The sequence below is a fragment of the Microcaecilia unicolor genome, chromosome 7 (assembly GCF_901765095.1).
Source record: "Microcaecilia unicolor chromosome 7, aMicUni1.1, whole genome shotgun sequence".
Taxonomy (NCBI): Eukaryota; Metazoa; Chordata; class Amphibia; order Gymnophiona; family Siphonopidae; genus Microcaecilia; species Microcaecilia unicolor.
Genome location: NC_044037.1, coordinates 171,542,394 through 171,566,940, shown reverse-complemented (window position 1 = coordinate 171,566,940; position 24,547 = coordinate 171,542,394). Strand labels below are relative to the sequence as shown.

At 47.1% G+C, this 24,547-nt stretch overlaps 1 protein-coding gene across 1 annotated transcript in view; it reads left to right on the top strand.

Annotated features, from left to right (window-relative positions):
* NBEAL1 (neurobeachin like 1) overlaps nucleotides 1–24,547 on the top strand; it is a 502,828-nt gene that overhangs the window by 364,052 nt on the left and 114,229 nt on the right. The window contains 1 exon segment of the mRNA XM_030208867.1: nucleotides 16,552–16,686. Coding sequence (XP_030064727.1) covers nucleotides 16,552–16,686 — 135 coding nt within the window.

Sequence of the window (24,547 nt, the reverse complement as noted above, 5' to 3'; positions counted from 1 at the left end):
TACAGTACATGTTGTTCATGCCATCCGGGTGCGGAAATATATGAGGAACGCATATATGTGTCAACTACAGACATATCATGCTGCTCCACCCATACTTTCATCATATGTGCCCATCTGAATGTCCGGATCTGCATGCACTGTACACCTACTGAACATGCAGTAAATGCATATTGTGTATATGTGAAAAGGGTCGGGTGGGGTGCGTCATACTCATCTATATAAGGCACGTTTCACACTCCTGCAGGCATGTGCACGTCAAAGACGTCTATGCTTACGAGGGCGTCCACGTGCTGATAGGGGCCATATATGGAATGGTCATCCATATATGGAGCTGTGCATGAAACGATGTCCCTCACGCAAGGTCGTCTATATAAGGCACTTCTTTTCCAACACGTGGAAAAATGGCACAACGGCGAGAGCCGAATTTTGGAGCGGAGGAGAGTTTGCTGCTCGTCAGGCTGTGCCTAAGGCACCGGCACAACCTCTTCATACAGCACCACCACCTGCCCCCCAGGCTGCAGGCCATGCGAGCCTGGTCCCGCATCCGGGAAAGGTTACAAAGGTAAGGTTATGGCCCAACCCCCCTCCCCTCCTGTACCTACACATATAACAGCTCCGTCATCAATGTTACCAGCAGTAACTGGAGTGTCCATGCAAGGATCATGAGTAATATAGGAACATGCACAATCACTAATAATTTGTATGTTATTTAAACGACCACCATTCCCACATCCCTACAAGAATGTATTTCGTTAGGTTAGTATCGTGACTATGCTATTAGTGTTATGTGAAAATTTCGTTAGTTATGTGAAGGCCACATTTTCCAACCCCTCTTTGCAGCCAGTGGGTTACAACGCCTCCGAATAGTGGAAGCATGAGACCAATGAAACCTATACCATACTTTATAACATGGTCATGATAACACATATAAAGTAGTTTAACAAGCATACATTGTAATGTATACAAACGGTACTGTCTGGCCTCATGCCCACCTCTCTGGCATCATCTGCATAGGAACCAACTCGGTGGCTGCTGTGGGTGCTTGACCACCCCACCCCCAATATCAAATATGTATGGAGGGAGGGGTCATCTCCACTGGGGGTTCCACCCCCCAAAATGGTAAAAAGGTGGCTCCTATGATTCACTACCAATGGAGGTGCCCCCCCCCAACACTGTAGACCCTCTCTCTCTGGTATGTGAATAGCAAATGAATGTGTGCAGAGGACAAAAAGGACCAACACCCCTGACCCCTGCTCTACAAACTTATATCTTACAGACGCTTTGGAGTCCACCGGGACCTCGAGTCCCTAAGGAGGCGGTTCCGCCGGGTGAGGCGGGAGAGGCCCGACCTCATCCGGGCGGTGCGAAGGCACCTCAGGGCTCGCCGTAAGTATTCAAAAACAGGACACCTGTACACATTACTACATACATTCATGAATAAAGCAAATGTGTTGTACAATATCACTTCCCATGTGCCTAATAGCCACCTAGTAATACCATATCTGTCCCAGATCAAGGATGCAGGTTGCAGGGGTTCTCCCATGAGCGTGCTTGCAACGTCCGACCATCCCCCCGAGATGAATGAGATGATATGCCACACTTTACTATTCCCCTTATTGTGGTGGCTGATTACTGTGTCCTGGTACAGCTGCCTGAGGCCCTACTTTTACTGCATGTTATGGCCTAAATCACATAAAAGAATTGTGCTCAACACCCTTCCCACTGCCACCCCCCCCCCCCCCCAATAACTCCTACAACAACTGCCCATCAACCCCTCGTTGCATCTCACAATGCAAACATGCTGGTCAGCAATGAATTTGGTATGGCCACATGTCCTGTGTGGTGTGTGTCAGAGGAGGGTCCAGGGTTCTGTTTCATGTCATCTGATGCAGCTCATTCCCCATGGGCATAGGCTACGCCTTACCACACCCTGCCCCATCCCCTGCCTCACGCCACCTAGCTACTGCACTATGCAAGCCATGGTGTATGCACTGATCTCAATCACACTCCTTTTACATACACAGGGCTCCACCAGCAGGAAGCTGAGCGGCACGATGAGGAGGGCCACCACCTCCAGGAGGAGGAGCAGGAGGAGCAGGAGGAGCAGGAGAAGGGGCACATGGAGGAGGAGGAGGAGCAGCAGCCAGGCCAGGAGGCGGGCCACCAGGAAGAAGAGGAGGAGGAGGACTCGGAGGAGGGAGTCCTCATCATAGATGAGGATCTGGACATTCATGAGGACCCCTCCCCACCTGCAGCTCCGTATCAGGCCTCTCCCTCCCCACATGCAGCGCCATCGCCTGGCCCACCTCCATCCCCTGGGCCAGCTTCTGTGTCCCCTGGCCCACCTCCATCCCCTGGGCCAGCTTCTGTGTCCCCTGGCCCACCTCCATCCCCTGGGCCATCTTCCGTGTCCCCTGGCCCACCTCCAGCCTTTGGCCCGGCTACTGTAGTGCGCCTCCTGCAGCAGCTGGTAGATGGCCAGCACCAGCTTATAGTTGGCCAGCAACAGCTGCTGCAGGAGGTGACAGCCCTACGGCAGGGCAATGAGCAGCTCCAGGGCCCACTAAGGGTACTGCTGGGGCTGCTCATTGCCCTGCTACAGAGGGCCTTACTAAGAGGGCGTGGCCGCCCTTAATTTAAATAGGGGGGGCCTGTTGGGGGTGTGGGGAGTGGGTGGGGGAGGGAATTGTTGGGGTTGTGTGTGTGGGGGGAGGGAAATGTTGGGGGTTCTGTGGGGGGTGGAAGAGGGCATTGTTGGGGCTTATTTTGTAGGGGTGGGGGTGGGGGGAAATAAATGTTTTGTTACAATATAACTATCAGTGTGTGTGTGTGTGTTTGTCTCCCTTGTGCATTACATATCACCAAATGGTGCTGTTGAGTTGAGAGGAAGGAGGCAGCAATATGCATAGCATTAAATGTGCTGTGTGAATGAGAAGGTGATGTATGTCTGAGAATGTTGGCCATACAGAACGCCACCTGTTCATTCCAACCTGCATGGCCATATGTGCAGGGGGGTTGGGCCGGGGAGGCTGGATGGATATTTGTGTTCATGAATAAAAATGGCCAGCCAGCATCTCTCTCTCCCTTCCTCCCTCCCCTCCACCATACTGACCCACAATACAGAGTGCCATCAATAAGAGATTAATAGTGTACCACGTGTGATCTGCCAGGTACACACTTCCACATAACTCCAGGTACCACATACACAGTGTTTGCTGTCTGATGGACACATATCCTTACCCACAAGCCACATTGGTGGGGTGAGGGGGGGGGGGCCCAAGAAGGACCTACAAACAGCTGGCTCATATGTTCACATTGAATACATCAGCTATGGTATATAATGCTGAGGAGCAAAAGGGAAACAATGGGAAACCCAATAGATGGATGGTTACTTCATCACAGGTGCAATGTAATACTTGTGTTAGGGAAGGGCACAAATAAAAATGGTGCTCATTATTTGCAGGTGTGGGTGATGACACTTTCTCCAGTAGTCGATCAAGGTGTGTTACATTCAAGTATTCTGGGTTTGTGTCAAACTTTGTCCCTGAAGTGACTTGCCTTAGGTGGGATTTGAACCAGCAACCTTATGATTATAAGGCTGGTGCTCTAACCACTAGACCACAGCAGCCACCAGGCTTTAGCCACCACCAGTTACTTTGGGTTGGTACCTGTACACACACCCCTCTCCCTCACCACCACGTCATAGGCCTCAGTGGGACTACCTGTAGCCACCTCGATCATTTTGTCCAGGCTACCGATTAAAAACAATGTAATGTGCATGTTCCCTACCCTACTACCTATGGAGCAATTTAGGAAGGTGTTCCATAATGTGCTATACACATCCATTGCATTAATCATTCTCCCTTCCCCCGCCTATGGACCTTGAGAATGGGTGGCCACTTCATAAATGGGGACTGGGGTACACCACATAAACAAGGAAGATGGAAGCTACCGGGAACCAATACAGCACCTCCAACAGCTGGCCCACACCACTGAGAGCCTGCCAACCCCACAGTACAGTGCACAGGAACCTGGTGAAACGAGAGCTACCTAACATCTGACTCCAGACTACATACATACAGTGAATGCACACTCCTTGACTATGAGCACAAAGAGAAGAGGTGGCAGACAAATGAGAGCTTACCATGAACGTCTGTTTCAAGACTGTGTAGTGCGCCTTTTATCTTCTGGAACATTAGCTGCACATCTCCTTGATTGAAATGACCCTTACCGAGGGGTGCTTGATGTGGGCCGACTGTACTAAATTCTTGGCCCCCACACACTGCCTGCTACAACCAGGCAGAGAGAATGGGAGAAAGGAAGGGAGCATCAGGGGATGTGGAAGACAGGAAACGGAAGGCGTGGTGGCTGAGGGCCAACAAGTATTCCTCCCCCCCTAAATACACAGGTGTACCCAAGCATACTTAGCTAAACACATACCTTCATATAAGTGAGGGTAAAACCCTGTAAATGATTATTACGAACAACGGGCAAGGTCTAAGTGCAGGAAATGGCAGGTAAAATGGCAATGAAGAAAGGGAAGGCAGGTGGAGACGCCCATACTTATCTACTCATAATCGAAACCATGTGTTCCTAATCGCTATCTGAGCTGGGCACGCTTAGGAATTATGTGTATAATTGAAAAAGAAACGCCCATATCAGAAACGCCTATTCCCCCGTCTCAATGGGCGTTCTTGGCGCCTATATAAACGCCCACTCCGTATTTTCGAAAACCCCATTGGTACAATGCCACCACGCATGCCGCCGACCCGGAAGGGTAATTTTGTCGAGGCAGAGGTGGAGCTCCTGGTCCAAGAAATTGTACAGCGCCACCGGAGTCTGTTTGCTCCCACAGGGCAGAGGCTGGCAGCAACAGTAAAGCAGCGCGAATGGGAGGCAGTACGGGACAGCCTGAATGCTGTCTTCCATGCTGGGAGAGACGTGGAGGACTGCAAGAGGAAGTGGCGGAAGCTGAGGAGGGATGTTCGCAGGAAGGCGGGGGCCAATCCCCCAGGCAATGACACTGCCAACCTTACACCCATGGAGCTGATGGTGTACTCCCTCCTACCCCAGGAGGGCATCCACGGGATTGGCTCCCTGGACACCTCGGGCCAGGCTGAGGACTCAGGTAGGTGTTTCATTATGCAGTTGGGGTATCTGTTGTGCTGCACTACACTTGTGTTGGGGTCAGGGGGAGGGAGGTGAGGAGTGGGGGGCAGGAGGAGGGAGGTAGGTGGGGGGGGGGAGTATCTCTGGCTGTCTTTATGTATATTAACAGGCCACCTTTATGATGCTGTTGTGACCTGGTAACCCCTACTCCCTAGCTCTCTACCCTTACTCCCTATCCCTACCGTTGTCATTGGGTTTCCTCTTACCTGTCCTGTGTGCCCATATTTATTGAATTAATTGTAAGCTCTATTTGAGTAGTGGTAGTGGTCCATGTGTGTTATAGGAGCAAGCAGACAGGGTGGGTGCTGTGTGTGTGTGTGAGCACCCCCAATATTGAGGAAAGATCATGTAGCTGTGCAGGGAGGAGGGTTGGTCACTGGGCTTAGCACCCCAATACTACTTTCCAGTTGGCTCCTATGGGTGTGTGTAGGTTACTACTGTGGCAGAACTTTGGGGGCCGTCCTTCCCTACTACTCCTCTATTTTCCCATTACCAAACTGTGCGTAGTTCCTCCTGTGACCTCTGTGCTCTACTGAGTGTGGGCCACATGCATTCAACTGAAGGAGCCTGTAATGGGGGTCATAAAGCAGTTCTATGCAGTTTAGCAAGTCAGTAGTAACACAACACATGCTGCAATGTTGTTCACTTTAACATTTATACAACTAACAGCTTGAGCACAACGTTGTGAGTGGTGTCCTTCTCTTGGCTGCTCATCCACCACCTCTACCCAGCTGCCTGCGGGGCTCTCTCTTTCGTACCCGTGTCAATTCCATTCCTCCTCACCATCTCTTTGCTGGGTCATCAGGTTGGGGGACATACCAATGTATATGAATGCTGAAAGACAAAAGTGGGTTATTTGCACCTATTCCTCACTCTTGTGCTATACAGGTGAAGACTCGGAGGAGGCCGGCCCTAGTGGCCTGCAAGGCCAACGCCCTACACCATCTGTCCAGCCTCAACCTCCACAGCCTGCAGCACCAGCAGTCCAGCCTCCACCACCTGCACCAGCTATGCATCCTCTGCGTCCACCACCACCTGCACCAGCTGTCCAGCCTCTGCCACCACCACCACCACCTGCACCAGCTGTCCAGCCTCTGCCACCACCACCTGCACCAGCTGTCCAGCCACCACCACCACCTGCACCAGCTGTCCAGCCACCACCACCACCTGCACCAGCTGTCCAGCCTCTGCCACCACCACCACCACCACCTGCACCAGCAGAGGCCGCACCTCCAGCACCGGAGGACTTTGTTGAGGAGGAGGAGGGCCCAGCTCCCCGCCAGAGGCCATCCGGCCAAAGGAGGCAACTCCTGCGGCTGGCCACCGAACTACTCCGCCACAACGTGCGCTTGGAGGAGTACCGCCAGCAGAAACTGGAGCTGCAGCGCCAAGCACTGGAGGCACAGCAGCGAGCACACCAGGAACTCCTCCAGGCGCAACGTGAAGGCCACCAGGAGGTGCTCCAGCAACTGAGACGGCTGGAGCAGAGCATCCAACACCTGCGCCCTCAGGGCACCGCGCCTACTCCAGCCCCCGTGCTGCTGGAGCAGCCCCTGCCATCAACATCCTCCTCTACTGACCACCAGCAACCACCAGCTAAGAGGTGGGCATTGCGATCCTCAGCCTCCGCACCCACTCCTGCAGCACCCACCAAATCTGCTCCCATTCTGGGTCCTGTGGCCAGACCTCTAGAACCAAGAAGGTGGCCCGATTTCCACGGTGCAGCCGAAGCCGCAGGCTGCCGTGGGGATAGGGAGCAGGACACTGGGAGCAGCAGCTCAGAAGAGGGTGAAGAGACTTCCCATGCAGCACCAGCTGCAAAGGAAGGGCGTGGGAGGGGTAGGAGGGGACGGGGGAAGGGAAGGGGAAAATGATGGGACATGCTGTAGGGTGAGGGTTGGTGGGAGGGGGGTGGGTGTGGGAGGGGGGTGGTGGTGGTGGTGGTGGGGTTGAACACACACATATGCACTGAATGTCACAAATAAATGTTCACTTACTTTCACCTAAAACTTGTTTCAATGAGTCTTTGTCTTGCTCTTACGCCAAGCTGGTAGGCATTGAGCTCTGCTCTGTGGGCTGGGGGTGGAGGGGGCTCCTCTTCCAGCTCATCTGGGGCCTCTTCTGGTGGTGGCTGTGGCTCCTCTGGGAGAGGCTGTCCTCTGCGCTGGGCCAAATTGTGTAACATGCAGCACGCCACAAAGATCTTGGCCACCTTTTCTGGACTGTAGAGCAGCTCTCCTCCAGACCGGTCCAGACAGCGGAAGCGGTTTTTCAATAAACCAAAGGTGCGCTCAATGATCCCCCGGGTGCTGCGATGTTTCCTGTTGTAGGTTTCTTCTGGCCCTGGTTGTGGGTGGATCAGGGGGGTCATAAGCCATGTCCTCTGCGGGTAGCCTCGGTCACCTTTGCAGAAAAGCAGAATGAGATAGATGAGTGTGTATCGCTTGGAGCAGGTACAGGGGGGGCGGGGGGATTTGGATAGTGGGTTGTGGTGGAGGAAGCCAGGGCGGAGGGTTGCCCAGTGGAGGAGGTCTAGTATGGGTGGTACATGCATGTTGCACTTACCTAGTAGCCATCCACCAATGAACTCCCCTCGCTCGAACCTGCAGAAGATGCCCGAGTGCTGTAGGATGTAGGCATCGTGGCTGGAGCCGGGGTACCTGGCACACACGTCTAATATCTCCCCCTGGGCATCACATACAACTTGCATGTTCATAGAATGAAATGCCTTCCTATTTCTGTAGGTGGCTTCGTGTGCCCGGGGGGGTCTGAGGGCTACGTGTGTGCAGTCTATCACACCGATGACCGAGGGGAATCTAGCAACAGCATAGAAGGCGGCCATGTTGTTGTGCAGGGCCTGGGGGGTGGTGGGGAAAATGATGTAGTGTGAGGTGTGAGTTATGAAGGCATCCAGGAACTGGGTGAGACAGTGTGAAATAGAAGCCTGGGTGAGGCCTGTGTTAGCAGCTAATACGGATTGAAAACTGCCAGTGGCCAGGACAGAGAGAGCGGAAGTGATTTTGAGGTGAGCAGGGATGGGGTTATTCCTACGTGTCTGGGGCTGAAGGAGGGGTGTCAGCTGCTCGCACAGCTGACGAGTAGTGGCCCTATCAAACCTGAACCTTGTTAGACACTGCTGGTCAGTGAGTTGTAGGAAGGTGGTGCGGGGCCTAAACACTCGGGGCCGTGAATACCTCCTGCGGTGGGTGGCCTCTTCGTGTAGCATGCATGCCACAAGTGCATTAAGTGCATCCATATCCCCACCACCAGTGCAAGTATTAGGACTAGTAGTCAAACAAACAGCAACACACACAGATCTTTCACTTCCAGCCACCACGCCCTCTGGCCACTCACTCGCCAAACAGTACAGGAACACAGAGACAAACGGAGGTCAGGGAATAGAGTACACACGTGGGAAGTGTGAATGGGGAGGGATAGGGGGAGGGGAAGGGGGCGATGGAGCAAAGGAGTAGGAGTAAGGAACGGTCAAAGGGTAAGACACAAAAAGAGGCAGGGCACACAGACGACGGTCACAGGTACTCAACACGCTCGGCTTTCTCTCTGCAACCACCACTTCCGCTCTTCCACCAACAATATCGCCACTCTCCAACTACACACAATCGCTAATGGGTCTAAAGACGATTTCCCCCTTGCTCTGGTCGCTTTTATTTCGGGTCCATCATATTACGCCCATCTTCCCGCTCAACCAGAGCCCTTTCGCTATTCGTTATACGTTGTACCCGTCCACGTCGTATCACCGCCCCTAACACGCCCCCGACACGCCTCTTATTTGGACGTTTTTACGTCCACGTACGAGCGACACGGGCGCACTGAAACATTGCTTTCAATTATATGGATTTACTCGTTTTTGTGAGATTAACGTCCATCTCCCGATTTAGGTCGGAACTTGGGCGTTTGTCTCGTTCGATTATAAGCAGGATAGTAACATAGTAGATGACGGCAGAAAAAGACCTGCACGGTCCATCCAGTCTGCCCAACAAGATAAACTCATATGTGCTACTTTTTGTGTATACCTTACCTTCATTTGTATCTGTCATTTTCAGGGCACAGATCGTATAAGTCTGCCCAGCACTATCCCTGCCTTGAATTTTAATGTTTGGATTGTTCCAAATTGGAGCGAAAGTTGACTTGGACCATTTTATTTTAACAATAGAGTCCAGCTCTCAGAGAAGACAATTTTGATTGAAATTGCTATTTTATCTTGATCTGGTATTTTGAAATTGGGCATAAAAGGAATAAATCTAGTTTGGATGCTTTTATAACATTGCTGTTTAAAAAGAAGCCAAAGTTGTATATTGTTAGAAGAATCATTTGCAATCCATCTAGTGCCTTGCCTAAGCAAAAATGCCGCATGATATCCATACAGACTTGGAAAGTTGACTTCTCCATTCAGCTTTGTAGACTTTAATTTTTTAAGAGCAGTTCACAGTATTTTGTTGTTCCATAGATATCTGGACATCATAGAATCTATCTTCTGATGCGTTTGTGAGTGTAACAAGCAAAGCAACAGACTTAAGGTGTAGTTTATTTTGGAAACAATCATCACTTTGATTGATTCAAATCTTCCCCACCATGATAATTTTAGAGGGGACTAACTCTCTCAATCAGTCATTTCACAGTGTCTGGATATAAGAGGTATTATATTCTAAAGTTTCTTCAATTGACGGACCAAAACAAATGCCCAAATACTTAGATGGCGACTAATGAGAGTTATATTTTTTGACAGCTTCACCAAAAATGTAAGAGTTAAGTGGCATGATTTTAGTTTTTGATTCATTTAATTTGTACCCAGAGGTTAGAGCATATTGGTTGATGACTGGTTGATGACTTCTAATATAATGGGTATAGATTCAGGAGTAGTACATAGTAAAATGTCATCGGTGTATGCTGAAACTTTAGCTTCCACTTCTCCACATGTAACTTCCTTGATATGTTAATTGTTTCTTATCACTAATAATAAAGGCTCCTAAGCAACGTTAAACAATAGAAGCAATAAAGGGCAGCCCTGTCTAGTGCCTCTAGTTGGATGAAAAGGTGTGGATCATAAATTGTTAATATGAACTCTTGTAGTGAGAGCCTACTACTATTACTACTTATCATTTCTAAAGCGCTACTAGACGTACGCAGCGCTGTACACTTGAACATGAAGAGACAGTCCCTGCTCAACAGAGCTTACAATCTAATTAGGACAGACAAACAGGACAAACAAGAGATAAGGGAATATTAAAGTGAGGATGATAAAATAAGGGTTCTGAACAAGTGAATAAGGGTTAGGAGTTAAAAGCAGCATCAAAAAGGTGGGCCTTTATCCTAGATTTGAAGATGGCCAGAGATGGAGCTTGATGTACCGGCTCAGGAAGTCCATTCCAGGCAAATGGTGCAGCAAGTGTTTATTTACACCTTATATAAGTGCAAAATATCTCTGTATTACTGCTGATCATATATTGTGAGTATACTTTGCTTCCAGTATGATGTTCTCATACTGCCTCTGTTCAAGGGAGGACAGTTGAAAAAATAAAAATTATTGATTATTCTTCTTTATAATGGGTGTCAGTTTCTTTGTTTGCACTTATACAAGGTGTAAATAAACACAAGATAAAAGGAACGGAGTCTGGAGTTAGCAGTGGAGGAGAAGGGTGCAGATAAGAAAGATTTACCCAGTGAACGGAGTTCCCGGGGAGGAATGTAGGGAGAGATGAGAGTGGACAGGTACTGAGTAGCTGCAGAGTGAATGCCGAAGACAATACTTTAATCATGTTGATGAAGGTAGAATGAAATCCAAACCATTTTAAAGCTTTGAAAACAGAGGCCACTCAACACAGTCAAAGGCCTTTTCTGTGTCAAGGTCCATGGCCATGGCCAAGGCTAGCTGTGTTGGATTGTTGGCCCATCTCTTCTCCCTTGCTTTTGGAGCATAACCACCTTCCCCATTCATGATACCTACACTGACTACATAGTTTGTAACCTTTAGATTGTAAGCTGTCTTGAGCAGGGACTGTCCTTCCCCATGTTAAACTTGTACAGCGCTGCGTAACCCTAGCAGCGCTATAGAAATGCTAAGTAGTAGTATGATAACGTTTGTGAATAATCTTGTATTGTCACAAGATAGTCTCTCATGCATAAAGCCCGACTGATCTAGGTGAATTATTTGTGGTAAAACTTTTTGTAGGTGACCAGTCCGAATTTTTAGAAAACGTTTTGCATCCTCATTAGTCAGTGACAGAGTCCCGTAATTCTGTACGTTTAGTGGATATTTATTGGGGTTGAGCAGCACTATAATGGTAGCTTCAGTAAAAGAACATGAAACATTACCTGTTTCCAATAAATATTCATAAAATTTCAACAGATATGGCAATAATGTTTTCTTAAAGGCAGAGTATAGAATTCAGTGGAAATGATGTCCAGGCCAGGGATCTTTTTTTTTTTTTTTTAAAGCCTTGTCTTGTACTGCAGCTTCCAGCTCCTACTTTACTATAGATTGAGTTAAGGATGCATTATCCATATCTGTTAGAATTAGCTGAGGCAAATCACCCATAAAGGTGGAGTGGAGGAGTGGCCTAGTGGTTAGGGTGGTGGACTTTGGTCCTGGGGAACTGAGTTCAATTCCCACTTCAGGCACAGGCAGCTCCTTGTGACTGGGCAAGTCATTTAACCCTCCATTGCTCCATGTAAGCCGCATTGAGCCTGCCATGGGAAAGCACGGGGTACAAATGTAACAAAAAAAAAAGTCAGTTAGCTCTGATGTATAAAGCTTACTATAAAAGGTTTGGGGGCCCTTTTACTAAATGGTTTGTGCACAGCAAAAAGCTTGCCCACATCAATCTGGAACTACCACCAGGCTACCGCAGGTGTCCGGTGGTAGTTCCCACCCACAGCGCACGCCATTTCCGGCACTACAAAAATATTTCTAGTTTTGTAGTACCAGTGCTTGTTTATCTGGCAGTAATCACTGCCCAATTACCACCGGGTTAGTGTGGGAGCCCTTACTGCCACCTCACTGGGTGGCGGTAAGTGCAGCCCCCAAAATGGCTGCATGGCAAGTGGTTCACTTACTGCATAGCCATTTCTTTTCTAGCACAAAAGACACCTTTTACCCACTGCGGTAAAAGGGGGTCTCAGTGCATGTCAAGAACACACGTTAATGCTAGCACAGGTTCCCTTTTACTGCAGCTTGGTAAGAGGACCCCTGGAATTGTTGTGATATTTCAGTTAATAGTTTTCAGTAGTCTTTGATAGCAGGAATATTAGCTTTTTGTTTTTGATTTTTAAATATTCTGCAAGTTGATGACCACTTTTATTAGCGTAGTATGAAGCATAATTCCATTTCAAGTAGGTCTTTTCTTAATAGTTTATTCCTTTTTTGCAGAATATGAAATAATAACACTTCTAATAAGTGCTTTAAAAGAATCCCATAAACAGGGCCATGATTTATCTTCTGGTTTATTTAAAGCAAGAAATCAGTTATTGAGGTGTCCATCTGTTTTATAAAATTTGATTCAGTTAGCAATATGTTATTTAATCACCAGGAGCAGGTTTTCTGTTGTTTGCCCAGTTGTTTGAGATTTATCGTTATTGCCGCATGATCTGACACAATTATGCTATGAATTTCCGCTGAATCAACAATCTTGACCAGGGAATGGCTTTTATAAGGGAAAAAAATCCAACCTTGAGTAAGAAGAGTGCAGAGGAGAAAAGAAATGTAGTCCTTTTCATTTTGGTGCATCCCAGCCTGCACGGGTCCAACAATTTTAACTGACTAATGATTTCTTGCAACTGATTCCATGCTTTGGGTTTTTTCTGTAAGGTACAGGAGATTTTCTGTCCAAATCAGGATTTAAAATGAGGTTAAAATCACCACTTACTACAACTGGAAATGACCTATCAGAACTTAGTGATAGCTATGTCCTAATAAAATTCTGCATCATCAATATTAGGATCATATATGTTAAGAACAACTATAATTTGACCATTAACATTAATCTTTACTTTGACCCATGACCTTGTGTATTGTTGATATGTAAAATAATATTTTTGGTCTTTTTTTTTTTTTTGTAAGCAATGCCACACCATTCTTTTTCCCAAAGAACACTGGATGTGACTAGCTTGTGGATAATTTGGTGGATTCATCTGATAAATGGGTCCCTTGCATGAACAACAAATCAGTGAAATCCACAACAAAGAAAATGTTCCACTCAATGTGGAAACTCAAACACATGAAACCATTCTTCCCGAGGGAAACATTTCGTAATCTGACACAATCAATGGTAGTAAGCCACTTAGACTACTGTAGTGGAATTGATGCAAAGAACAAATCCTAAAGAAGCTTCAGACAGCCCAAAACACAGCAGCCAAACTTATATTTGGAAAAACACGATTTGAAAGCGCTAAACCTCTCCGAGAAAAACTACATTGGTTCCCAATCAAAGAATGTATTGCCTTCAAAATCTGCAGTGGTCCACAAAATTATTTACGGTGACGCCCCGGGACACATGACAGACCTTATTGACCACCAACCAGAAACATATCTAAATCAACACGAACATATCTAAATCTGCATTACCCAAGCTACAAAGGTCTTAAATACAAATCCACTTACACATCCAGCACACAACTGTGGAACGCATTACCAACAGCCGTGAAAACAACGTACGACCACCTAAACTTCCGTAAATTATTAAAAACTAACCTGTTTGAGAAGGCATATCCTACCGACCCAACCTAAATGACCTCGGCAACACAACTAAAGCAAAGCACGTAGTGGCCATAACACAACCATTCCATTGTTCACATGAACTTCTTATTACCACAGCATCACTTTGTATTTGTTCACACCGGAGACTATAAATGCACCTCCGGTACTATGTAAGCCACATTGAGCCTGCAAATAGGTGGGAAAATGTGGGATACAAATGTGACACACAAATAAATAAATAAATAAAATAAATACATCCCTTTTACATTAGGGGAGAGGCAGGACAAAACCATTCATAAATGTATTGGTTGTTTTAGAGATGCATGCACACAATAGTATAACCTTAAGAGTAAGAATGAGCATTTGACAGTCACTGAGTAGAGAGGAAGCACATTATTAGAAACAGGGTGTAGCCACAAACATAATAATACTAGTATGATATCACGAGATTTAAAAGAAAACCTACGGGTAAACAAGACTGCAGTAGGAACCCAAAATCTAGGCCAGTAGAGTTGTAGTGTAACATATGTTATTTTAACCTTAAATATAATGAGCAGATGAAAGCAGTATAATTTTGTACCCCCTGTTTACTAAGCCGTGCACTAATGCTGACACAGCCCATTCACTTTGAATAGGCTATGTCAGCATTGCCGCACATTAGCCACTAGCACGGCTTAGTAAACATTCCAACCTAGGTAAATTAAATCATCATAGAACTAGAAAGTAGGATATGGTACAAGACCCTTTGTCAATGCTAGTTGGATTAAAGCCTTTGATAAAATCTGTGAGATTACAGGATTAGTAAAATCTTTGGTGCAATTGTTTAAAGTTACACATAATCGAGCAGGGTAAAACATGCTATATTTGGCCCCTAGGTCTTTTAATTGCAGCCTATAAGGCAGTAGTTATTTGCATGATTTTGCCGTTTCAGGAATAAATAAAATATTGCTTCCTTCATGTTTAATAGATGCACTTACTTTAGCTTTTTGCATGATTTCCAGGACTTGATTATATCTTCATATTTTTATTATATCCAGTCGCCGGTTCTTGTCATGTGGAGTTGTGTGAAGGGACCCAATGTGCTTGGTCAATCTCCAAGTCTCTTTGGAATTTTATTCCCAGCATAGAGGGTAAAAAAAAGTCTCAAAAGAATTTTATTGGGTCGTTTCCCTCACAACTCTGGGGTATGTATGCCAAGTATGAGAATATTATTACTCCTTGATCAGTTATTGGACTGATTTAATTTGACGCTGTTTAAATTGATTGAAGTCTTCTTTGAGAGAACCCAACTCAGCTCGAATTTCGAAGGTATCCTGCTTAGTGTTGGCTAGCAAATCACATAGGCCACTCAACTCATTGAGAATGATCTAAGAGAACTAGTCCTCAGATCTTCCCAACAAGGATTTTTGCATAGAAACAGAATCAGTTTGGCACCATAGTCCCAGTATGCTTCTAAATTTAAAAATTAACTTTTCACTAAGGGAAAGACAATAATAATTGATACATCGATTTCAGGCAACCATCTGCTGTGGAGCCTGCTAGCGTCCCTCACCCCCTTTTTATTTTTTTCTATCTTCTTGTAGAATTACCTATTCTTGTTCTCACATTTGTGGGCAAACATGGAACATTGGTAATCCTTGCTCATCAAATTATGAGACTTTATCAAGGGCATAACTCCTCCTCCTTGTTTCATTGTATTATATGAACTTTTCCTCTATATAAGCATCAATTTGTTGTGTTGTTTATTTGCTTCAATTTATTGTACTGAAAATTTAAATAATCTTGAACAGGAAAAAAAAAAGAACGTTGATAATATATTTTTTTTCTTAAGATTCATTTCCTTTTTCTCTTTTGGAGATTGATGTACTTTTCATCCAAAGATTTAATTTCTTTGTATATAATGTTTTCTAAAATCTAATTGTTTAAAAAAGCAGCAGTGGGATTTGTTCTTCCCTTGTTCTCAGCCTGGGGGGAGGGAGAGGTAGGAAAGAAGAGAAGTGCTGGAGACTAAGGGGGAGAGGAGGAGAGAAGAGAGATTGTAGAAATCACAAGGGATGAGAGAAATTTGAGAGAGAAGGAAAGACATGCTGGACACCATTGGGTGGGGGGGGGGGGGGGGGTGAGAAGAAGAGGAGTAGAGAAATGTTGCCCACTATGATCAGGGCTTCAGCAGTAGGGAAAGATGCTGGACACCATTGGGAGGAGAATGACTATGGGATGGTAGGGAAGGGGATATGCTGGGGCTGGAACTTGGGTAGGGTTGGGGTAGAGCTTGGCAATCCGCTGCCCCCGAAAGTACTGTATGTGTGTACCTGTCACTTTGAAAATTTCATACAGAAAAAGTACTAGCAGACCTGTGAGTCTACTTTTTTTTCTGCTGGTACTTTTTCTGCTCAAAGCTATGCATATATTTTGGAAAACACAAACATTTCATGTGTAGTTTGCAGTCTCTGCCCTCCAGAACGTTTTGCTAAATGAGGTTAAACATCCACACGTGCTTTTACCTACATATGGAGTGGGCAATTTTCAAAGAGCCCATTTTTGTAAGTAAATTGCCATTGTATCTGCAGAAATGGCTTTGCAAATTGCCCTGTGTAGGAAGTTGACTTTTCCAGTAGTTGTAAAACTTAATGATTTCAGATGTTTTATAGGTTTGTTGTTTTTATTAGGTTTGAGAATTTCGAAGACCCAATCATTGACAAGTTTCATTATGGTACACACTACTCGAATGCTGCTGGAGTGATGCATTATCTTATGCGTGTAGAACCTTTTACCTCACTACATATCCAGCTTCAAAGTGGAAGGTATGGTATGACTGAGTGATAAATAATGAATATTGCTTGCATGCTTTAAAAAAAAAGATTACATCCAACAGAATCTGCAAATGAGAAAAAGCAAGTGGCAAATGTATCAACAGAGTGGAAAATACAAAGTATTACTACAGGAACCATATTTCAATGAAAACAAAACAGATGGGGGCAGTAGGTTATAGCTCAGATGGGGTTCATATGAACTATACAAAATAACATAAAACACATCTGCGTGTTCTGTAAGAAAGAGATCAAAACGGTTACTTATCTTGTAAAATAGCTGTCAGTGAAGTTCTTCCCTTTCCCCTTTTCCCTAATGGGATGAAATCTCTTTATAGAAATGCACAATAAAGTGGTACTTCTCAAACACTGGAAACTTTGTAAACACTATAGCATTGCTGTACTGGAAAAGCATTGAGATCATGACCCTATGAAAATTATGGGTAATAAAGAGGCTGTCATTCCCATTCAAACCATTATAAAACTTGAAGCAAGAAAACCGGACAAAGTGGTGAAGGAGAAAAATATGAGTGGCATTGATAATAGAGATGTCAGTGCGAAGTGATTGTTCAGTGAATGCTGTAGTGAGTGAGACTAGGGTTACCATATGGCTCCAGAAAAAAAGGATAGATTGAGCTAGTCCAGATTTTACTTCCATTGAAAGCAATGGAAGTAAGACCCAGACTGGCTTAATTTGTCCTCCATTTTCTGGACAAAAGAAAAAAAGAGCAGATCAGTGATAGGTGTATCCACACTTTATTAGTCAATCCACATATAAAACAACACCCTTTTTCTGGAGCCATATGGTAACCCTAAGTGAGAAGATCATCAAGAACCAAGACAGTGTGGCAGAAAAATACATTTCTCATCTTCCATATCATCATGCTGATCAATCCATAGACTGGTGGGTTGTGTCCATCTACCAGCAGGTGGAGATAGAGAGCAATCCTTTGCCTCCCTATATGTGGTCATGTGCTGCTGGAAACTCCTCAGTATGTTCTGTATCTCAGCAGGTGGTGGTCACACACAGCAGCGGCTCTGGCTAGGTCTCCAAGCCTAATTCTTAGGTTTTGTTGAGTACCTGGGGTTGAGGTCTCTTCTTGAGCAAGTGCAAACCTGGTGGTGCCAGGTCCCTCCTTTTCTCCCCCTTCCTGCTGGCTCCGTTAAAAAAAAAAAAAAAAAATTTGAACGTCCTTTAAGGGCGTTTATTTCAACGTTTATATCAGCGTTTATTGCAGCTGCTCACTGGGACACCAGTTCGTTACAGCTCGGAGCGAGAAGCAGGTAATTTTTACCTTTTTGTAGCGGGCAGGGGGTTCCCCGATCGGTCTCCATGTGGCTTATGGCGTCGGAGGGCGAGGGCGCGAAGAATCGCTCCCCGGACCGCGTGTGCGCGTCTAGCAGGGATGCGGGGGTTTCAAAGCCTGAATCGCCTTTTTTGGGCGTCAGTTTGGAGTTCGGTCAGTGTTCCGGTTCTTCCTCCGGTGCGGCGGTTTTTCCCGCCATAAGCGCCCATCCCCCGCTGCTCGCCCTCCCCCCCCCCCCCTATTTTGGCCGGCCCCTCTGCTCGGACAGCATCTTCTTGGGCCGCCCTCGAGGTGGGAGACGTTAATGCTATGGTCGCCCTTGATTCGGGCGACGGCAAGAAAGCGGCAAAAGTTAAGCGCTGTTCTTCCCGCGCGGCTCCTCGGACTTTCGCGCCGGACGCCATTTTGGATGCGCAGCATGTTTCTCCCCGGCTCTTGCGAGCGCCGGTTGAGGGTGCGTCTAGGGCCGTGGCCCAGGCTGCAGAAGTGCACAGTCTGGGGGGTTTCTCCCCTGAGTTCATTTTGCTGCTGCATCAGGCTTTTCTTATGCAAAACGCTGCCCCTGCTCCCCTGTCTGATAAAGGGGTTGAGACCTCCGGAAGCAAACGCCCTCGGGTGGATTTCCAGGCCCTAGAGGACTCTGTCTCCTCTGATGTAGATGAGGGCAGCGTATCGGAGTTCTCCCAACGGTCCTTTGGGGATTCCTTGGAGGAGACGGATTCCCGCTCGGATGGAGCGGATGACCCCTCTGCAGCGTGGATCTTTCGCTCAGATGATTTGCCCAACCTGTTAGTGCAGGCCATGAGCATTTTGAAGATTTCCTCTCCGGAGGACGTCTCTCTCTCAGCCTCTGCTGGCTCTGCCATTATGCTGGGGACGAAGCGCCCGCCTAGAACCTTCCGCGCCCATATGAGACCTCTACAGCACTCTCTGCTGCAGCGATGGACTCCAGTGTCGGAGGATTACACTGTGTGCCTTCCCTTGGATCCAACGGTGCGCAAGGCGCTGAGCTGGTGGCTGAGGCCAGACAAGCTGTCTGCAGGAATGCCTCTTTTGACCCCGGAGTGGGTTGTCGTCACGACGGACGCCTCTTTGACGGGCTGGGGAGCCCACTGCTTGGGAAGGACAGCGCAGGGGCTCTGGTCCCCTGCAGAGGCAAAGTGGCCTATCAACCTCCTGGAACTCAGAGCCATTCGGTTGGTGCTTTTGGAGTTTCTCCCGGTACTGGCGGCGAAGCCAGTATGGGTCCTGTCGGACAATGTCACGGCTGTGGCCTATGTCAATCGCCAGGGAGGTACCAAGAGCGCCCCTCTAGCCAAGGAGGCCATGAATCTATGCCAGTGGGCGGAAGCGAACCTGGAATAGCTGTCGGCGGCCCACATTGCGGGAGTCATTAATGTCAAGGCGGACTTTCTCAGTCGCCATACCTTGGATCCCGGAGAGTGGCAGCTATCTGCGCAGGCGTTCTTCGACATCACGAAGCGCTGGGGCCAGCCGAGCCTATATCTGATGGCGTCATCGGCCAATTGCCAAGTGCCGCACTTTTTCAGCAGAGGACGGGACCCTCAATCTCTGGGAGTAGATGCTCTTCTCCAACAGTGACCGACACAGGAGCTCCTCTATATGTTCCCGCCCTGGCCCATGTTGGGCAGGGTGCTAGGCCGGGTGGCAAAGCATCCGGGCCGGATAATCCTGGTGGGTTCGGACTGGCCCAGACGTCCCTGGTATGCGGACTTGATCAGGCTCTCAGTGGACGTCCCTCTGCGGCTGCCAGCGGAGCGGGGCCTGTTGCATCAAGGTCCTGTGGTGATGGAGGATCCCTCTCCCTTTGGTCTTACGGCCTGGCTATTGAGCGGAAGCGTCTGAGGAAGAAGGGCTTCTCAGACAAGGTCATCGCCACTATGCTGAGAGCGAGGAAGCGCTCTACTTCTACTGCTTACGCCAGGGTTTGGCGTACCTTTGCATCGTGGTGTGAGGCAGACTCTCTTTCTCCCTTCACTGCTCCAATTTCTTCAGTGTTGGCGTTCCTGCAAGAAGGTCTGGAGAAAGGCCTGTCGCTCAGTTCCCTTAAAGTCCAGGTAGCGGCTCTGGCTTGCCTCAGGGGTCGCCTGAAGGGTGCTTCCCTGGCCTCGCAGCCTGATGTGGTGCGCTTTCTCAAGGGAGTTAATCACCTACGCCCTCCTCTGCGCTCGCTGGTGCTTGCGTGGAATCTCAATCTAGTGCTAAGAGCCTTGCAGAAGCTGCCTTTTGAACCCTTGTCGAGGGCATCTCTGAAAGACCTGACGTTGAAAGCAGTCTTTTTGGTGGCTATCACTTCAGCCAGACGAGTTTCCGAGCTCCAGGCGCTATCATGTCGAGAGCCCTTCCTGCAGTTCACGGAGGCAGGAGTGTCTATTCGCACCGTGCCTTCCTTCCTGCCCAAGATTGTTTCTCTTTTCCATGTGAATCAGTAGCTCTGTCTTCCCTCCTTTCGTAGGGAGGACTACCCAGAGGAGTACTCTGCTCTCAAATATCTAGATGTGAGACGAGTCATCAGATACTTGGAAGTGACCAATGATTTCCGGAAGTCGGATCATCTGTTAGTGCTGTTCGCAGGTCCTCGTAAGGGTCTGCAGGTATCCAAGCCTACGGTGGCACGATGGGTCAAGGAAACCATTGCAGCGGCTTATGTGGCCGCGGGGAAGGTGCCGCCTATCCAGCTGAAGGCTCACTCCACTAGAGCACAGGTGGCCTCGATGGCAGAGGCCGGGTCCGTCTCCTTGGAAGAGATTTGTAAGGCGGCAACTTGGGCATCGGCTCATACCTTCTCCAGTCATTACCGCTAAGTAAGACTGTGGCTGCTCGGGCGGAGGCCCGGTTTGGAGCTTCAGTGTTGCGGTCAGGGATTTCTGTGTCCCGCCCTGGGTGAGTACTGCTTCGGTACATCCCACCAGTCTATGGATTGATCAGCATGATGATATGGAAGGTAAAATTATGTATCATACCTGATAATTTTCTTTCCATTAATCATAGCTGATCAATCCATAGCCCCTCCCAGATATCTGTACTGTTTATATTCTGGTTGCATTTCAGGTTCAAGTTTTGTCTTCAGTTCCTGTTCAGGAGGTCTTTGTGTCAAGTTTTTTCGATTGAATTCTTCTGGAGTTGAGACGATTTTGTGTTACAGTGAGCTGCTGCACTCCTCTCCCCTCCGTTTTACGGGGCTGGATTGAGACCTAAATTCTGCCGGCGCTCCCTCCCGCTTCGTGCGGCAGTAGGGCAGCCTTATATCCCTCCCGCTTCGGCGGTGTTAGGGTCAGCCAGCTCCTCCCGCGGTTGCGGTCGCAGGATAAGCCAGATCCCCCCGCAGAGGTGGGTGTGGTGTCCCTCCCCCGCTCCGCGGGGATGAGCTGGACAGATTCCCCTCCCCCACTTGTGTGGGGATGAGCTGGGTTGATTCCCCTTCCCTGTTTCGGCGGTGGTGAGCTGGGCAGAGTGTCCCTTTGTGGGTATAATTCTCTAAGTGCTGAGTCCTGCGGATGGAGCTTTGATATCGACATACTGAGGAGTTTCCGGCAGCACATGACCACATATAGGGAGGCAAAGGATTGCTCTCTATCTCCACCTGCTGGTAGATGGACACAACCCACCAGTCTATGGATTGATCAGCTATGATTAATGGAAAGAAAATTATCAGGTATGATACATAATTTTACCTTACTGGGTGCCATAGGCTTGATTAAAAGCAGCTTCCAAGAGCACCTTGATAAGTTGCCCATACATTTTACATCCTGTGAAATTCAGAAGAAAGCTCTCTTTGGCACGATGCAAGTGCTATGTTGAGCACTATCAATATAATTGAGAGATTGAGATAGGAGTGAGGTTCATAACTGTCATGCTATATGCAAAACTAACCTGTTTGGAGAGATTGCTCCCAAGAAAAGACAACATTCCTGATGCATCTATAGATCTTTGTGGATCTATCCATGGATCCATTACAGCAAGAAACAGATCATTTAATAATAAGGGGCATATTTAGTAAGGGAGTCATTTGCTGACAGTTATCAGACTGTATCGCCATTATCACATGTTATCTGACACAGATAATGTGCAATACACACTAGTAAAGGACTTCCTGGTCAGTATTCAGCTATTGGCAGTTAGCAAGATTGCCTGTAAGGGTCATGGACATTTTGAGGCTGGAGCTGCAACAGGGATGAGCAAGTGGGCATCGCTCCTGCCATAGCACCCTTTAGACCAGCAGGGATATACGAGGTAGGCCAAGGGGAGGCCTGTTGTGGTTGAGGGGGGACGGGAGCTCAGGCTGAGACTGTAATTGTCTTCGGGGGAGGGGGGGGGCACCAAAAGCCCAGATGCCACTACCTGGAAGTTAACCGGGTACCAGCCAGTACTCAGACCAGTGTCTGATTTGCGCTATAGCTAAAGTTAGGACAGCCTTTTTGCTGTCCTAACCTTATCTACTTATTTAACTGGTTAGCAGTCTGAATATCACCACTAACTGGTTAAGTACTGGCTCTACCTAAGCTCCGCCCATAGACTGCCCTGCACTAACCGGACAGTGTAGGGGCAGTTAATGCTGATATTCAGCAGCAGTATCTGGTTAAGTGCCACTGAATATCAGTGGATAGGCAGCCGTAAGCGATTTAAGTTCTGCCAGGTAAAAGTTTAACATGACTATTTTTAATGTTCATAACAGCATGGCACCACAGTGTTTTAGGGTTTTCTTTTAAATAACTTTTTATTTTGAAACAACTTTGATACAACTCATGAAGCAGTGTGGTTCTTCAGTGCCCACTTAACAAGACTTGTCACACTTTCTTAGGCTAACAACAGATTCTAGGTCCCGCCCTCCCCCTTCCCACCAACTACATCATCAACTATTCCCTGCTGACCTAAACTTTGTAAAACTATTTGTAATTAGTAATAACTATTTAATACAATGTAGTACATAACCTCCTCCCCTCCACTCCCCTCCCCCCCAACCTATTATCTCTCACCCCTTCACTTAGGGAGATTCCATATAGGAAACCCATATTGCTTATATAAGCTCCACATATTAAGGCTTAGGGCTGCAAGTCTGGAACCAGTCATACAAAGGTATCCTACTTTCTCTTTAACCTTCTGAAGAGTAGGTGCCTCCCTTTTTCCCCATGCTGTCACCATCCGAGCCTTAGCTATCATCAAAAGTAACAATTTATCTTTGGGCCCTTCCAATCCCGGAATTCTTTGATTCAGCAAAGTAACAGACATATCAGGTGGAATGCATTCTGACAACATACTTTGAAGATAATCAGAAACAGGCAATTGTTCATACAGCCAGAATATACACTAAAATGATAATAATAAGAGGAATACTTCCTTCAAAGTCAGGTCTGAGTAACATCCCAAAAACAGTGGACTAATAACTTGTTTACCATCGGGCTTATAAACTGTTCCCTGCAGTAGGTGCAAATAAAATGTATGATCATAGACTCTAATAATATCATAGCAATAGAACAGAAGGGCAACAAAAGATGTGCATATGGCACCAAAGTTCATTTGATGTTAAATACGAATATAAGATTTACCGTACTAAATCAGAGCAAAGGACCATCAAAGCCCAGTATCTTGTTTCTAATAGTGGCCAATCCAGATCACAAGTACCTGGCAGGATCACAAAAAGTAGATGGATTCCATGCTTCTTGTCCCAAGAATAAGCAGTGGATTTCCCGAAGTCCACCATTAAATGGTGTATGGACTTTGCACAAGCTCCTGGAGGAAAACCTTTTTAAAACCCAACTATGTGAGCAGCTTTTGGCACATCTTCCAGTAACAAATTTCAGAGCTTAATTATGCATTATGTGAAAAAATATTTTCTTCTCTGCTGTCTCTTCAAATTGAAGAACTACAACCACTTTAGCCTCACTGGGAAATTGTTCTAGTACTGCTATAATTTTCTTTAACCGTCTCTGTACCTTTTCTAATTCTGCTCTATCTTTTCTTGAGATGTGGTAACCAGAATTACACACCATGCTCATGGAGCATTACAGAAGCATTATGATATTCTTTGCTTTAGTCTCCATTTCTTTCCTTATAAATCAGCATTCTGTATGCTTTCTTGTCTGCAGCCAAATCCACTGAGCGGTGGATTTCAATTTATTATTTATGACACCTAGATCTTTTTCTTGGGAACCTTGCATTGTGTAACTATCAGGTGAATTTTCGAAAGACAAGGGCGCCCATCTTCCGACACAAATTGGGAGATGGGCATCCTTCTCACAAGGTTGCCCAAATTGGCATAACCGAAAGCCGATTTTGGGCGTCCTCAACTGCTTTCCGTTGCAGGGACAACCAAAGGTCACGGGGGTGTGTCAGCAGTGTAGCGAAGGCAGGACTGGGGCATGCTTAGGAGATGGGCGTCCTTGGCCAATAATGAAAAAAAGAAGGGCGTCCCTGACGAACACTTGGGCGACTTTATTTGGTCCATTTTTTTTCATGACCAAGCATCAAAAAGGTGCCCGAACTGACCAGATGACCACCGGAGGGAATCGGGGATCACCTCCCCTTAC